The 17812-nt window shown below is 34.0% G+C and overlaps 1 protein-coding gene across 1 annotated transcript; it reads right to left on the bottom strand.

Annotated features, from left to right (window-relative positions):
* Nucleotides 1–1560: 1560 nt before the first annotated feature.
* On the bottom strand, nt 1561–16975 carry LOC129917064 (fatty acid synthase). Its single transcript, XM_055997380.1, has 10 exons — nt 16611–16975; nt 8724–9241; nt 6841–8658; nt 6347–6770; nt 5016–6287; nt 4334–4946; nt 4002–4276; nt 3593–3942; nt 2429–3524; nt 1561–2370 (listed from the first exon to the last, which is right to left on the bottom strand). The coding sequence occupies exons 1-10, from the start codon at nt 16779–16781 to the stop codon at nt 1696–1698; spliced, it is 7212 nt and encodes a 2403-aa protein (XP_055853355.1). The 5' UTR covers nt 16782–16975; the 3' UTR covers nt 1561–1695.
* Between the last annotated feature and the right edge of the window lie 837 nt (nt 16976–17812).

The raw sequence follows: 17812 nt of genomic DNA, 5'->3' as shown, positions 1-17812 counted from the left end.
AATACCGTTTCGTATTCAGTGCGACTAGCTCTACAAAACCTGATAGGTCTCCGCCCGCGTATTTTTTGAGTGTTACACCGTGTTATTTTTTTATTTTAACAATTTTTTTTAGAAAATTACCCCTCCCTCCTAAAGGGGGGAGATAGACCCCCTTCCAATAGTAAACAATTATTGTACTGAACTCCTCTACAAAAAACATTTATCAAATTCTCTCGCCCAAGTTAACATTTTTGTTCGGTGCCCAAACTTTCGAATTTCTGTGCCTGTGTTGAAATCGTAAAATTTTTTTTCCAAGCCAATTTTGAACTGATTTTCATAAAAAAACCTCGTTTCATTTGGAAATGAATAAATCAATATTATTTACGAATATATTTTTAAAACAGCATGTTGTTTTGAAAACATATAGGTACTTTAAATTGATGTCGAAGTTGGGCAAATGACGAAAAAAATGGAATTTTTGAACTTTGACAGCTTATAAATTCTAGGTGGTTTAACTGAATCGTTTTGAAATGTTTTATACATTTTTGAAAAGGTATAATGATCTTCTATCAGAAACTATGAAAAAATTAAAAATGGGTACAAATTTGACGAAGCTAGAATTTTTTCAATGGGTGAAGGTCCAAACTCCAGATTTTGGGGGTGTTAGGGACTTTTTAAATACCGTTTCGTAATCAGTGCGACTAGCTCTACAAAACGTGATAGGTCACAGTGTTAAAGAAGCATTATTTTTTATTCACGTCCCTCGCAAAAAAAAATAGTACGCTTACACCACAGTGACCGTTTAAATTTATTATTTCCTGATGTGAGCATTGCGCCTCAAATGTTATTTATTTGACATATAATTCTAACTTAATTGAATGTAGTCCATATAACATTCCTGTTGATTTGTTTCATTTCACCTTAAAAACCACAACATACAAATATTTTTTCAAGCGTAAAAATCATTGATTCTTTTGATTTACTTGAAAAAAAGTAAAACCTGAACTACATAGAAACGCAAAGTGAAAAAAGTACAAAAAAGTTTCTAATTTTTCAAATAATTTATATTTTTAAATATCACATCAATAAATTTTGTTTTTGTTATTTTGTACTTTTGTTTATCTGATTTTTGCACTTTTCTTGCCTTCGTGTTTCGATGTAGCAATCTAACCATCAGGCAGGTTTAAAAAAAAAATTAGCATGTGGGGGTGCCAACTTTTCACATAGCCCACTCACTTAGGTACAAAAATATTTTTTTTTGCTTTTCAAAAAAAAACAAGTACAAGTTTAACCCTTGTCGCGAAAAAAAAAATATATTTTATGAATTATTATTCTGAAAATGTTTCTTAATCAAACCAATTAAGTTGCGTCTTTTTTTTTTCGGAGGTCATATTCCTTAGGTACGACACGGTATTTTCTCTGTAGAACAAACAAACTTCTCAAGAAATCAAAAAATAAGTTGTTCCTTCTATTTTATTGTAGTAACGTGTTTTTAATCTTCACCAAACCCTTTTCTATTTCCTTTTTTTTTCGAATATCAACACAATTTTTTGTTTTTAATATATCTTTTTAAATGTAATTTATTTGAATAATAATATTTATAAGAACCAGTATACAACTTAAAATTAGTAAAAAATCATTAAAATATTTATGTATGTACGAGTTTATATATAATTACAAAAGCTTATATTGCAAAAAACATCATCAACTAAAATCCTACAATACCGCCACCGGTTTTACATCCTTCAAATATAATTCAAAAGTTTTATCTTCCTGCAACGCTGGATCAAAATCATTAATCATTTTGGCTAATTTTGGATTATCCAACATTGTTGTGTGACTTCCTTCAACAAACTTCACTGTTACCGTACTCGTAGTCAATTTCGACAAACTATAATCTTCTTCAACGTCCACCATTGCAACTTCTGATGGACGAACTAAAGTTATTGGTGCTTTCAATACATCTAATGATTCGAGATCAACTTCAGCAGCCATTTTAACTCGATTAAACATAGCATTTACCATTACTTTGGCATATTCTTTACTATATAGGCTTTGTTTTTCAACAAACTCCATGAATCTTGCCATTTTTTCTTCATATGTTTTTAGTGGTAAAAATATTTGAGCTGCTGATTCGGTTGATTCATTGGGAAAGATTTGATTGACAATCCCAGAAAAGAGTAAATTATACAGATCTTCATCTTTGTAATCGGCTCCCAAATGTCCTAAAGTTAAAGTCTTTAAAAAGTGTGGCGCACCATCGATCAATAGAACTTGTCCTCGGTAACCAGCTTTCTCTAATAGACTTGCAAGGTTAAGAGCTATAAATGTTCCAAAGGAGTAACCGATTATGTAAAACTTTTCTGATGATTTCAAAACCGATTTCACGCTCTAAAAAAAATTCAACATTTTATTTAAAACATTAATAGAAAGCAAGATAAATTCTCACCTCAAAAACTTCTTGGGCAACTTCATTAATTGTTGTTAGATTAGCTGTTGTATGTAACTGTAAGACGGTTGATTTTGAATACAAACGTTTGCCAATTGAATACCATGCCTCTCCAGTAGTACCCTCTAAGCCAGGAATTATTATACTAGGATTCAAGTTAAGCTTTGAAGCATCAGCTGAAGTCACCAAGGGACACAAAACTTTGTTACAATTGGCTTCATCACCCAAATTACGTAAAAGCAGCTTCATTCCCAATGGTGTATTCTCAGAGGCAAGTACCAGCTTAACAGTATCATTTTGTTCACCTTCCTTAGAATCTTCATATTCTTGAAGCTTTTGGAATGTCAAAGAACGCAAATCCTGTGGTGAAAGACACAACTCAAAGTCACGTTCAAGTGTTTGCTTAATTTCAACAGCCATCAAAGAGTCCATTCCCATTTCGGATAGTGTCATGCCAAGTGAAACAGACTTAAGATCCCTTATGCCCATAATATTCATTACTGTCTCTGTAATGCTCTCATTTCCACCGCGACCAACACGTTTTTCAGCTACAACCATACTTGCAACTATTGCATCTGTTGTTGGAATTAAATTGTCTAATTCCTGAAGACACGAAGAGATTCTCTGCTGTAAGGTTCCTCCAATCTCCATATCAATCTTATCTTCTGCCATATCAGCTACTAAACCTACTTCACCCACAGCACCCCATTGTACAGCTTTGCCAGGGAATCCATTAGCAACACGATCTTCGATTATTCGTTCCATAATCGAATTGGCCATTCCATAATTAGTTTGGCCGGCATTACCACGACCACATGAAACACTCGAGAAAACAATAAACTGTTCCAAATCGGGGCACATTTTTCGAGATAACTCATCCAAATATTGTGTTGCTAGAGCTTTAGGAGCGAAAGATTCTAAGAACTTTTCAGCAGTTTGATTGGCAAATAACCCATCTCGCAAAACTACAGCAAGATTAAAGATACCTCCAACTGGTTTGCAGTTAATGGCTTCTTTTAAAAGTTTTTCACAACCAGCTCGTGTGGTGATATCCGCTGTGCTAACTATTACTTCACAGCCATATGTTTTCCAAAGCCTATTTTTGGAAAAATATTTAAACATTAAAAAAGTCTCTTTTAAAAAGCTTCAATTTAAAAAACCTACGCAATTCTATAACTTTGATAATCCTTAGAGATTCCTCGACTTGAACTTAATACAAGCTTTTTCGCACCTCTCATTACAATCCAATCAGCCAATTCAAGACCAAATCCACCAAGTCCTCCAGGAATTACATAAGAAAATTCAGGATTAAAGTAAACTTGTTTAAGAACCGGAACTGGCAGTGTGTAAGGAGACTCTGTATCATCTCGCACCTGAACTAGTACCTTGCCAATATGTTTTCCACCAATCAGATGCCTGAATGCTTGCTCGATTTCATTCGCTGGGAAGACAGTAGAAGGCAATGGCTGAATAACACCTCCAGCGATATCATCATCAATCATCGCTTTAAGTTTCTGTATAAAGAAATGACTTTGGAAAAAACTTCACTTGGAGAAGGATTTATGAATCTTACATTAATAATTGAATCTGGAGCATGTAGTAGTGTATCAGCCAAAACAGCATGGAAAGTTAATTCCTTAAGGAAGCATCCCATACCAAGTTTGCTATCATTGGCCATATCAAATTTACCAATTTCCAAAAAGTGTCCACCTTGTCCCAGACATCGAACTGATGCTAAAAGTTTTTCTTCTGACAAAGAATTCAGGACAAAATCAACACCTCGACCTAAGGTCTGTTGTTGGATCATAATTTCAAAGGATGTGTCACGTGAATAACCAATATGTGAATCTTAAAAAAACAAACATTAAAAACAAACTCATACAAAACTCGCGCAATCAATTTTACCTTCCAATTCTGGGAATGTCTTTAGCAGGAATTCTCTTTTTTGTTGTGAGCTCACAGTTGTAAAGACCTCCAAGCCATAGGCTAAGGCTACTCTTATAGCTGCAAGACCAATTCCACCTGTTCCAGCATGAATAAGAATACTCTTACCCTTGCGTATGTCAACATGCATAAAGAATGCATAATACACTGTTATATAAACAACTGGCACTGTTGCCGCCTCCTGAAGTGACCAATTTTCGGGAATATTCCAAATCAAGCGAGATGGTTTGTCAACATAAGACGCAACACCACCTTTCATTACCATACTCATAATACGCTTGCCAGTTCGAGTATTAATTCCAGAGTATTCAAATCCCAATACAAGACTTAGATCCATTCGGCTACTGCCGTTGAGTTCAGCAGCCAAACGTCCAGTTGCTAACATAATATCACGGAAATTGATAGATGAATACATGATTTTTATTTCACAATCTTTTGGAGCAAGTGGTCCTTCGAACCAGCGAAGGGAGGACAAGTCTCCACGATGTATAACGTTTCCATAAATGTGTTCAGCACGTGGAAGTATTTGATTTTCGGTACTAAGTTGCAAATGACGGTATGTGCCCCATTGACCCTTGAAAAAGCAAAAATATCATTTAAATTAGAAGAATCAAACCAAAAAAAAAATATATGAAAAACTCACATTGCGATAAACGTTTATTCCCAATCCTAGTGCTAGTTGCTCCTTATAGAAAGGACTTTCTAAATTAAATTCTGGAGCATGGACATCGTCTACAAGCACGCATCTCACCAAATGACCTTCAGGTTCCTTTCTTAAACAATTTGTCAAACCAAGCAACCCATTAAACTTTTCATTTTCTGCATAAAGAACTACTGGACCGTTTTTCATAGCTTCTTGAACCTTTTCTATCCATTTGAATTCTATATCGTTAACCGATACTTTGATAGCTATTGAATCTCCTATCAACTTCTTTTTCTGTTTCTGAAGAAGTAGAATTACTTCATCCTCAATTGTTGGAATAACCAACACAAGTTTGAGATCATTTGGTATTAACATGTTTGCATCATACATTTGTCCTTGAGTTTGTCGAGCTACCAAAAATCCGCCTTCTGAAAGACTTTTCAATGCCAAAGTTAAGATATTCCCCTGGTTCAATAGATTTTTCACTAAAATAAAATAGCAATTTGATTGTGTTGAAAGTTTCCCATTTTCAACATGCACTCCAGGCAATTCTAAAGTCTGATTTGTTAGGAACATATAATCTCCAGTTACAACTGGTAAATCTTCGACTGCGTCCAAGAAATACCCAATCACTGGTGCCTCCTGTTCCGTATCAACTTCAACAATTTTAATTTTTGGTACAGGTACATTCTCAAGTCCCAATTGGATACAAATTCGTGCTGCATCGTTTAAATTCATCTTCGGTGCAGGAAAATGTGGAATAAAATGATATCTTTCCAATACAGGAATACCTGGTGGACGTTTCCTTTGAATTGGACTAGCATGTAGTCCGATCATTTCTACTCCTCCAGCAATAACTCTATCAAACTGCTGACTAGCATAAACATCAAATACACGATCATCGGGATTCATTTGAGACATCATATCGAAATGATGCCGCCCATTGATACGAAGCTTTCGAATCTTCGTTGGCAGAAAAAGAGTTCGTGAATCAGTGCCAACAATATGAATTTGCAACATTGCATCCATGAATGATACCCAATTGTATTTCCATTCAATTTGACCGAACTTTCCATCACTACGAGCACTACGAACAGCTCTAAATGAACCGTTATAATGATAACCTCTCAGCTTAAGTTCCTTGTAGAAATCTTTCTTAGCCATCATGGGAAATTTAGATTCTTTATCTAAAGAAATCTGCATAGGTGGTGGAGAATCTTCAGGAATTTCTCGAATACTTCCTGTCACAACAACACTATTTGATTCTGTGATCTAAAGAAAAAAATTGTTTAAATTTTCTAAAAAACAAGACATAATTTTTTAAAATTAACCTCAAAATTTCCAGTTCCATAATGAATCATAACTTTAAGTTCAACATTTCCTCCCGAAGTTATTGGTGTAGCACGTACAAAACGAACATCTTCAAATTCAACCGAAACATCCATATAACTTGGTCCATGGTACATTAGGGAGAAAGTTTCCCAAACATATTGCAAGTAACCAGTAGCTGGGACAAGAATTTTCCCATCAATCACATGGCCACTTAAATATTCCTCATCATCACTTTGTAGATTCACATTGAAGATTCTTTCTCCACTTGCTTTAGTTTTCATATTTTCGTATTTAGTTACGAACCAATCTTCATTATGATCCCATTTAATTAAAGCTGCAATTCCAGGTGTTCCCCGTGACACGGGAAATTGAACAGCAGGATAAAGATTTTCAAATGGAAGTGTAACACCATTGTTGAAAAGTCTACAAAAAAAAAAAAAGAAGAGAAGAGAGTAAAAACATGGTTCTCTTATGATTTTTTTGAGGAACTTACTTTCCAAGAGATCCTAAGAAGAATAAAGCATTATTTTTATTTCCCCTCTGAGTCAATGGAACATGAACACCACCTGGCATTGATCTTTTAAGAATCGCCTGCAATAGACCATGTGGAGCGATTTCAATGGTCAAAGAATTCTTGGGGAGTAAGGCAAAAGTCTCCTCAAAAAGAACACTACTCAAGAGATTGTTTGTATGGTATTCTGCTGAACAAAGATCACGTCCGGTTTGTTCCCACTCGGCTTTTGGTACGCTCGAACTCAGCCATTTTGAAGTTCTTTGTTTTGGTTTTGGAATTGTTGCTTTAAGGTATTTAAGAAGTTGTGGTCCCATGTGGGCAATATAACGCGAATGATAAGCAATATTTGAGCAAGGAACTTCCTTAGCGAAAATGCCTTGAGATTTCAAATCGGCAACAAAACGTGTTACATCTTCTGCTGGTCCTGAAATCGTACTTGAGTCTTCTCCATTATGACATGCTACTTCAATACTCTCTGGTAACAGATTAACAATTTGCTTATAGCCCATACCAATTGCAGCCATAGAACCACGGATTTTTTCAATTTCTAAGCTTACTTTTCCACGATAATAGGCAGCCAAAATCATTTGCTCTGGTGTAAAACCTCCATCGGCATAACCACAACCAAGTTCTCCCACCGAATGTCCAATAATATAATCTGGTTCCAAATTCAAAGCTCTCAAAATGTCTACTAGACCAATTTGGATAGCAGCTATTCCAACAAAAGAATGTAGAATATTATCATACATATGAGGATCCTTTGATGTTAGAATATCAATTAGATTTAAATCTTTAGATTTAAGTGCATTATGACAGAGCTGTATTGAGTTTCGGAAGATTGGAATTTCCATCAAAGATGCACCCATTTGAGTCCATTGTGATCCCATTCCACTGAATACCCATACTAAAGGTCGCTTAATACCAGTATAATGTTGAATATCTTTAACAAGACACTTTGCATTCGAGTCATTGCCATTTTTGGAGAAAATTCCATAACCTCGGAAAACTAAACCAGAAACATCTCGCTGAATATTATGCAACAATCCAATATATTCAGCATCAAGTGGTCGTTTTTCGATAGAATCCAAAATAGATGTGACAGCTTGTTCGGTTCTTCCGGCCCATCCAACAATTCTAGGAATTTCATCAAATGGCAATCCATTATTTATCTTCTCTTTGCCACATGCTTTTAGCAATGCATGTGCATTTGCACCACCAAATCCAAATGAATTTACTCCAATATAAGGTTTTGGCAGTAATTCAACATCATTGACAACAGTCAATCTTCCCTCAGCTAAAGCTGGAATCTCCTTTTTGATAGCATTGAAGTTGATGTTTGGAGGAATTTTACCATGTTCAAATGCAAAAACTGCTTTGACTAATGAACAAATACCTGAAGCTGCTTCAGAGTGACCAACATTTGATTTGACCGAACCAACAAGAAGTGATTCATTTCGTTGACTGCATATAACATTGTCAATAGCTCGACATTCTTCGGGATCTCCGACAATGGTTCCGGTACTATGAGCTTCTAGATAACCCAAATCACTTGGCTGGACATCAACGTCAGCATAGAATTCCCGAAGAAGTTTCTCCTGTAAGTTTCCAGAGGGATATGTGATACCTTCAGGTTTGTAGCCATCGCAATTTGTCTTGGAATAGATGACTTCAGCATAAATGCGTTTAGCATCACGTTTGCGTTGTAAAAACATGCAATTAACTGCTTCGGCACGTGTATAACCAGAAGCATCTTGATCAAATGGACGACAGAAACCGTGGGAGGCTAACACTCCTAACCTATAAATTTTAATTATTAAATTCAAATAATGTCTGTACATTGTTTTAAGAACTTTAAAACCCACCTAGCAAATTGCAGTGTCACAAATGGATGCAATAGTAAATTAGCACCTCCAATGATAGCAGCATCTATTTCACCATTCCTTAAAGCTGTAAAAGCATTATCCAAAGCATACATAGAACTTGAACAAGCTGTATCTAGAAGAAACGATGGTCCATTCAAACCCAATGCGTAAGAGATACGATTCGCAAGCATAGCTCGACTACATCCTGTGATACCAAAACCACCTGATGACACTTTTTCGTAAAACCATGTCTTCTCGGATTCGGAAATGCAAGATCCAATATATACTCCAGTGCGAGTACCTCGAAGATCTTTTGGATTGATGCCTGCATCAATGACTGCTTCGTAGGCAACTTCCATTAAAACACGACACTGGGGATCCATTGTATGTGCTTGCTTAAAATGGACTCCGAAAAAGGTGGCATCGAATTTCTCAAGTTCGTATAATTTACCCGCACGTTTAGGAATTTCGGGATTAAAGTGTCTCCATCTGCGTTCGTCATCATCAACCATATCAATCTTGAAAAAAAAAAATATGCAAAATTAAGGAAAGCTCAATTTTTTTTCTATAATTTTAAATATTTTTCCAAAATGATATGTATCGCTTCCTCAAAACAATAGAATGAATGCAAAATAACGAGGAGTCTGTTAAGTGGTCTCCTACAGGTAGGTATAATAAACCTAAAGTGAGATACAGGTGATAGCTTTCTTTTTTAGTATTTTGTAAATATTTTGAAAACAAGGGAATTACGATTTTGCAAAAAATTAAAACCCCTTAAATTTCCTACAAGAAAATCTCAAGCAGTTTAGTTCTAGGAGTATTAATTCACCTTTGATATACTGAATAAGGTTGGTTAGAAAAAAAAATGCACGACTGGGTCACACAACTTGCTCTAAGAGTTGTTAAAAATTTTAAGATTTTTAATATAGAAATTATGAAATTGATATAAAACAAAATATAAAATTCGTTTTTCAAAGGAAAAATAAAACAACATCTAAAAGCAAATTGATCACCAAACAAAGTATCTATGCAATTTCATTTGTTTTATTAAGATGCAATTTTAGAAAAAAAATTCAAAATCGTTAGAACCGTTTTTTTTTTTAAACTAATTTTTTATAAATATTATAAAAATAAGTGTTAAGAAATAAAATTGATATGCCATATTTTAGAAATCACTATTCGATATCTAAAACCAAAATATCAAAAATATTTAATGTCTCGTTTTCAAAAATTTGATTTTTCAAAAAATCCAAAAATTATTTTTTTTTTATTTTATTTCTGATTTATACTAAAATTATACCTATAAATGCTTTTGTATAAAAAAAATCGTTGAAATTGAATTATGGTAGTAGTTTGGCGGAAAATCAGATTTGGTAGGTACCGTCAAAATAATGATCTTCGAAAAAAAATGTGCATGAAAACATAGACTTTGCCTAAAGAATAACAGGACCCATTGGATTTATGTGCGGATGTGGGTGAAAATATAAAATGATTGGTATCTTGGATGGGTCTTTGATTTGGATGCATAAGACATGAAATTTTTGCAGACCCCAGGGGGTATTTGAAAAATAAAATGCATTTAAAATGCAGTTTTTTACGTAAGGAAAAAAATCTGTTGCCATCAGATACATCTTCCTGGGCTTATACCAAATTATCTGGTTTTTGAAAGTTTTATGGATTTATTTTACCACAATATCCACTTAAAGTATTCATTTTCAAGTGCATTTTTTGGTCAGAAGGCAACAATTAAACCATCTTAAACTTAACTTTCTCGTATCTAGGAAGAAAAATCATCGACGTATTTACTTTTTTTTCGGCAGCGTATCAGAATCCCGATTTTCAATATCCCGTTTTCTGAAATCCCGGAAAAAAAAATGTTTAAAATCCAGTTCCTAAAATACTGTATTTTGAAATCCCGCGGGAAAGAACGCTTTTTAAAACACAGTTTTTACCGCAAATCCCGTTTCGTACTTTCATAACTGCTACTCAATATGGTACACTTAAATTACATAGTAGTTCCTCAATGTTGAATAATGAAAAAAAAAAATGCATTGAAAATAAAAAATTTATTGCAAATAAAAAAAAAATTAATATTTTTTTTATTATTCGTACATTTTTAAAATAAAACACCTTGTGTTGACTCCAAAAGCGGGGTTATGAAAACGGGAATTTAATAAACGGGATGGCAAAAACGGGATTTTAAAAGCGGGAATTTTAAAAACAGTATTACAAAAAACGGGATTTTAATGGCAGGAATTTAAAAAAAAAAAAAACAGGATTATGAAAATTGGGTTACCGAACCTAACCCCGCGGCATTGTAGATGCATTAAATTTTGGGGTTGCCTCACCAGAGTCTGCAAGAACTTCGACTCTTATACTAATCAAAGAAGCATCCAAGATACCAATCATTTTCTTTTATCACCCATAACCTCATAGTTCGAGTGGGTCCTTTGTCTATCAAGTGCATTTTAACCAAAAACAAGCTAACAGCGTCATTTAAATATCAACCTTAGCTTATGGCACTTGATTTTGGGGTGTTTTTCGATGCTGCATCGCATGAAACTAAAACCAAAAAAATCGGACTTCCCTGAAAAAAAGTTTTGGCTGAAAAAACACTTTATAGCTTGAAAATAAGAATAGCCATAGCAAGTTCCGGGGATGTTTTTTTTTTTTTTTAAATCATATTTGTTATCTACTACTGATGCCCGTTCAAGCCAAAGCTATAGGTCTCTTTCGTATAGGGAAGAGTTGCCTATTTTCGGCCGTCTCCAGTTTCCGGCCACCTTTTGGAAAATCGTTATAGCTATGGATTTCATAGGGTTTATTCCAAAATTTTGTTCTTATGCTGTTTTCTTATTTGTTAGAACAGCATACGAGGGAAAATTTGGAATAAACGCCTTCGAAATAACTAGTTATAACGATTTTTCGAAAGGTGGCCGGAAACTGGAGACGGCCGAAAATAGGCAACTCTACCCTACTTGGTCTGGAGTTCTCGCAAATCGACGAGATTTGTTGCAGTGTTTTCGTGGCCCTCTAGCAGATAATTTTTTTCTCGAAAATGATTATGCGAGAAATTTTTAAATGAAGTTAAAACTAGAACAAATATTTCTTATTAAGGGGAAACATGTAAAAATTGGTCGCTTATTTATTTTAAATTAAACTTAGTTGATATAAAAAATTCCTTCGAAGAAAAAAAAATTTCCCTTTTCGATGCAAATTTAAGTTGAATAATACATATAATCAATAAAACAATGTGTAAATTAATTTTTAAATTAATTTAATGAAAATTAATTTTTAATAATAAATTTTTCAACGATTTTCCCTTTTGAAATTATCCACGCCTCGCCACAGCGCCCTACTGAAAGAAATGAACCAAGAATAATTTATAACAAGTTATATTTACTTGGTGTGTCTTAAATCGGAAATCAAAACATTGCGCACACAATCACAGAAAAAAACGAATAAGAAATAGTATATGGAAAAACCAAAACAACATTAGCGATTTTCAGATTCACAGTGCATTATCAATTTTTAGCTTTCGTAAATGATGGGAAAACTCTTGTTCTTCACAATTATATTCTTTTTGCCTAGTAGTCCAATAAATGAAGCTAAAAAAAAGGGGGTTACCCTACAAAAGGTCCGGTAGTTCTAAATTTTTGATATGTTGTTAGGTATGGTTAGTAGATAGAAAAACCCAATTTCCACAACCACGCCCCCTCCGCCCCCTTCAGCATCACCGAAAAACAATAGAAATCTGGCTCTTTTTTCACTTTTATGCCCATAACTTTCTTCTGGTGCATTTTATTGAAAAAAAGTTGTTGGTAGACTTGTAGAAAACATAATTTCCTACAAAAATGACTTTGGAAATATTTTTATACAACCAAAAACAACGAAGTTATGAAGCTTCCAAAAACATGTAAAATTTCGGATTTTGCAATATTTTCAGTTTCTTGTCACTTAACAGTGCTATAACTCTTTAACAATTGACTTTTACGCAAAAGTCTTCATAATCAATCTTATAGACAATTTAATTACCTAAAATAAAATATAAACCACTTTGATTTTGTGAATCAAATAACCGAGTTAGGGCTAAAATAGTAAAAAAATATTTTTGATAGTTTTCGAAAAATTTTTAACTATCCATTAAATGAAGGATTTGTATCCCACAAAAAGTCGGGTGGTTCTTATTCTATATTTAATCAGGTTTTAATGGTAGATTGAAAAAAAAGTTCATAGCCACGCCCCCTCCGCCCCCTTAACCATACTCCAAAAACCAATTCTGCATTTTTCAGTTTTATGAAGTTTCATACATGAGTTGATGAGTTGACAAGTACGATCGAAGGAGGTTCAGCCTTATTGCTATATACAATAGGGTGCTCCTTAGGAACAAAAAATTGGGGACGCTCCCTAGAATGGTTCCAAATCAGGAAAAATAAGTCCTAATTTTTTCAAATTTGTATTCCTAACCCTTCCTGACCATATTTCATTAAGAAGTTTATATCAAAAATCCGCCATTTACCCAACACTGGACACAGAATATCGCCCCTGCTATAGTAACTTCTTATCAAAATAGGGCCAGGAAGGGTCAGAGATAAAAATTTGAAAAAAATAGGGTTTTTTTCTCGATTTGGAACCAATCTAGGGAACGTCGCACTCAATTTTCGAAAAAGAGTAAAATAAGGACTACCCTAATATACAACTATCAATCGATAGTTGATACAAATTTAATTTTAATATCTTATTACTTAATTAAAAAAAGTTTTGAAAGCAGATAATGGTCCTAGTCGTTATAAAGAAATCTAATTACAAAATTCCAGTTGACCAGTTTTTCTATAATTTGGTTTAAAAATCCCAAATTTCAGTATTTATCAAAAATCGATTGACAGTTGTAAATCACAATACGGGTGATTATAAAATTGATAATAGCACAGTCAAATCCTGTTTTGATAAGAAGTATGGAGAAGGTTAAAAGGTTGAGAGTAGTCAAAGCAGCACAGTTTTGGAAGTCATTCGGTCTAATACAGATGAGTACCCATCCTCTATTTTTTGAAACTGTAATACTGAAGAATAAGATAAGATTGGATAAATGGAAAAGGAAATGTTTGGCCTTATCCCATGCTGTTATAGCTGCTGCTCGTCCCCGATCCTTCCTTTCCCCCCTTCCTAAGCTTCTCATTGATATGATTAAATCCCTTGGCTTTTCATCAAGTCTCCACGAGGCTCAGCTACTTGAAGTTTCTACTATCATGCAACCACAACCACCCCTGATTCAACTCGAACGTACAGATGCTTTCTTCCAGTTGCGCCAGAATTAGTATCTATACCATAGAGCTTCAAAGATTTTTGAGGAAGACATCGACTTACTTTACCTAGGGCCGATAACGTGTACCTTCGAAAACCTGGGAGGATCAATTTATCTGATGAATTCTCATTTTTCACATTCAATTCTATGGAGAACGTCTTACTCATTCATGCCATAAGTGAATGTGACACCACCTCAAACATCTTTGTTTTCGGAAAAAAACAAATTTTGCAAAATGTTTCAAAAACCCCTCTGCACTTGAAGCTGCAGAGAAGTTAAGGACCCAAATGCCAGAGTTCAGAAAGTATCGGAGGCGGAAGAACATATCTTGTTTATATTATATGGAGAGGACAGTGGACAATCTCTAAGCTCTCTTCGTTATTTCAAATTTATGAGCAATTCAACAAAACTTAATTTGTGCAAACTACCGCCTACAACAGATGCAGCACACTTTCATTTCCTCCGGACTTATCACCAGATCATGGCGTGGATGGGTATTGAGAAAAATCTTCTGGAATGGGACTGGACGAGAGGATGCCACGTATTGCAGTCCATTAAAACTGTACAAGATCCTGCTCCCCAAAAATTGATGAAAGCTGTGTCATGCAAATACCTATGTGCCTAGATGCATGGGAGCTGGCAGATGCAGGAAAGAGGGACTTAAATGTTCACATTCTGTAAGTTTTGCTGTGGACAATCCTGTCAAAATCGTCCACATGAATTTTTTATGAAGACGAAGAAGATCAGATATCATGGATCAATTTGAAGAAAAATTCAACGAAGCCAAATTTTCTCATAATTCACCATCTTCAACTCCACCTATTACTCCTATATTTCCCCACCTGCTACCCCTGCCCCTCATACCCCAATTCTTTTACCTTCGTCCACTCATAGCCGACCGCTTTATAAGCGCATGAGATATTAAACTAGGTTCTTATCAAAAGATAAAAGTTGTATTCATGAAAATGAATTCCCTACAAAAGGATTTTTGGCTAAAAATTAAAAATTAATAAGTTATAGCGCTGTAAACAGGTAAGAAACTGAAAATAAAGAAAATCGGAAATTGTAACTTTTTTGAAAAATTCTTAGTTTGGTGGATATTGGATGTGCAAGTTGTAGAAAATTTTGTGTTCTACAATTTTGCACATTAATTTTTCACATTTAAATGACCAGAAGGAAGCTACGGGCATAAAACTGAAAAAATGCAGAATTGGTTTTTGGAGTATGGTTAAGGGGGCGGAGGGGGTGTGGCTATGAATTTTTTTTTTCAATCTACCATTAAAATCTGATTAAATATAGAATAAGAACCACCCGACTTTTTGTGGGATACAAATAGTTCATTTAATGGACAGTTAAAAAATTTTCGAAAACTATCAAAAATACTTTTTTACTATTTTAGCCCTAACTCGGTTATTTGATTCACAAAATCAAAGTGGTTTATATTTTATTTTAGGTAATTAAATTGTCTATAAGATTGATTATGAAGACTTTTGCGTAAAAGTCAATTGTTAAAGAGTTATAGCACTGTTAAGTGACAAGAAACTGAAAATATTGCAAAATCCGAAATTTTACATGTTTTTGGAAGCTTCATAACTTCGTTGTTTTTGGTTGTATAAAAATACTTCCAAAGTCATTTTTGTAGGAAATTATGTTTTCTACAAGTCTACCAACAACTTTTTTTCAATAAAATGCACCAGAAGAAAGTTATGGGCATAAAAGTGAAAAAAGTGCCAGATTTCTATGGTTTTTTCGGTGATGCTGAAGGGGGCGGAGGGGGCGTGGTTGTGGAAATTTGGTTTTTCTATCTACTAACCATACCTAAGAACATATCAAAAATTTAGAACTACCGGACCTTTTGTAGGGTAAAACTCCTTTATTTACTGGACTATAGCTGCATAAGTGAAATTCAATGCACTTGTATTTTTGTGTTGTGAACTTTTTCTCTTTTTTCTGCTTTCAGAAACAAATTTCTACGTAAGTCGTTTTTGCCTGTTTGTTTAGAAATCGAAAAAAGCCTCTTAAAATAATATTAAACAAAAAACGAAAGAGATAAAAAAATAGTTGGTTTGAGTTATTAAATAAACTATTTTTTTTTTATTCTTTCATTTTTCTAAACAAACATGCAAAAACGACTTAAGAGGTTTTGCAGTTTAACCGTCGAATGATAAAGTAAGTAGTCTGCAACAAATTTCAAATGTTGCTAAGCGCCAGACACCTGTTAGGGCACATCTCGAATTTGTATAGCTGAAATTCCCTGGGTACAGAATTTGGTTCTAAATCCGACATCATTACTTGTTACAATAATCTTTGTATTAATTTGTTGGCATTCTTCTTCACTACATTTTAGTGGGTATTATTAATTATAATATTACAAATAAATTGAAGATAGCAAGATTATTCTGCGGAACTTTTTCGAGTTAGGACATATGTACGTAAAAGCAACTCATAGAAACTAAGTTGGTAGCAGCTAATTACAGTCGGCGGCGCCCGTTCGCCATTACACTATCAAATCACTCACTTGTTTATAATTCTTGTTTTTTATATATTATATATAGGTACATATTATTTGTCAGACAATTTCTCACCTTGTTGAACAAATTATATTCATATTCAGCTATATTACGCGAGTTGGGAAATTTTCCCGACATTCCGGAAATAACAATTTGATCGCCATCGGTTTCGGGAAAAATTCGGGAAAACTTTTTATTTTTATTCTTTGAAAGGGTTTCACTTGTTAAATCAGGAATGGACGTCATCTTTTTTTAATTAAATGTCTTATAAAGTTCACAGCACTATATTTGTATTATGGTATATCCTTTGGATCCTTTAAGGTCACTTTTTATTAAACAACAAAATTAAAGTTGAAGAAGAAGAAGAAGAAAAACCCACGAAATCAATGCGAACGAATTGCTAGACACACGGCAATTGTTTCTTCGTTAATGGGGTTTGTTCTTTTATAATCTGCCCGGTACTATCCTATTTAAATATTCAACAACAAAAAAATATACATACATAGAAGTCCATAAGAACGAATGATATAATGTATCGATTGACTATTCTTATAAAAAAGTCAAATTAGTAGCTGATAAATTTATTTATGAATACGTTTTTTACTGGTTATATTAAAGTGAATGTTCCTGTCACTATGCTCTAGTCAAAGCGTCTGAAAAAAAGGGCTTAACCTTGTGCACAGGCACAGAGACACTGTCAATTTTTATTCCATGAATCGGATAGGGGGTTTGGCTTTAAAGCTTAAAACCAAATTTGCATCACCTGGACCATTCTTTTTAGCAGATTTATACAAAAAAAATGCATTTATTGGTTTTTATCAAATATCTAGGCTTCAATATTTCGTAGTAGCCCAGTCGCAATAAATATTTCAAATGGAAACAAATTAATATCACTGGGAGCTTAAAACCATTTTTTCGAGAAAATCAAGCTTGAGCCAAAGCAGCCATCTTTGGATTTAAAGAAAAACAAGTTTTAGTGAATAACTCGGATATTTTGGATTTTTGCAAAAATTATTGAGACAAAATTGTAGAAAATTTTATTTTCTGCAACTTTTATCTTGATACATTTTTCTCTATCACCCATATTTTTCTTTTTAATTTGAAAACACTATTCCCTTAGTATAATTCAACATTATAGGCCCAATTTGAGTATAGATTTTATTGGTTTTAAGATATTTTGGTTTTAATCTGCCCGTGATCTTCTCTACGTCCTATGAAAACAAAAAAAATGGCTGCTGGAATGGGTCTGGCAGTGTTAGTTATACGATTTTGTTCTT

Source organism: Episyrphus balteatus, chromosome 3, assembly GCF_945859705.1.
Source record: "Episyrphus balteatus chromosome 3, idEpiBalt1.1, whole genome shotgun sequence".
Classification (NCBI taxonomy): domain Eukaryota; kingdom Metazoa; phylum Arthropoda; class Insecta; order Diptera; family Syrphidae; genus Episyrphus; species Episyrphus balteatus.
This window is presented reverse-complemented; position numbering and strand designations above follow the sequence as displayed.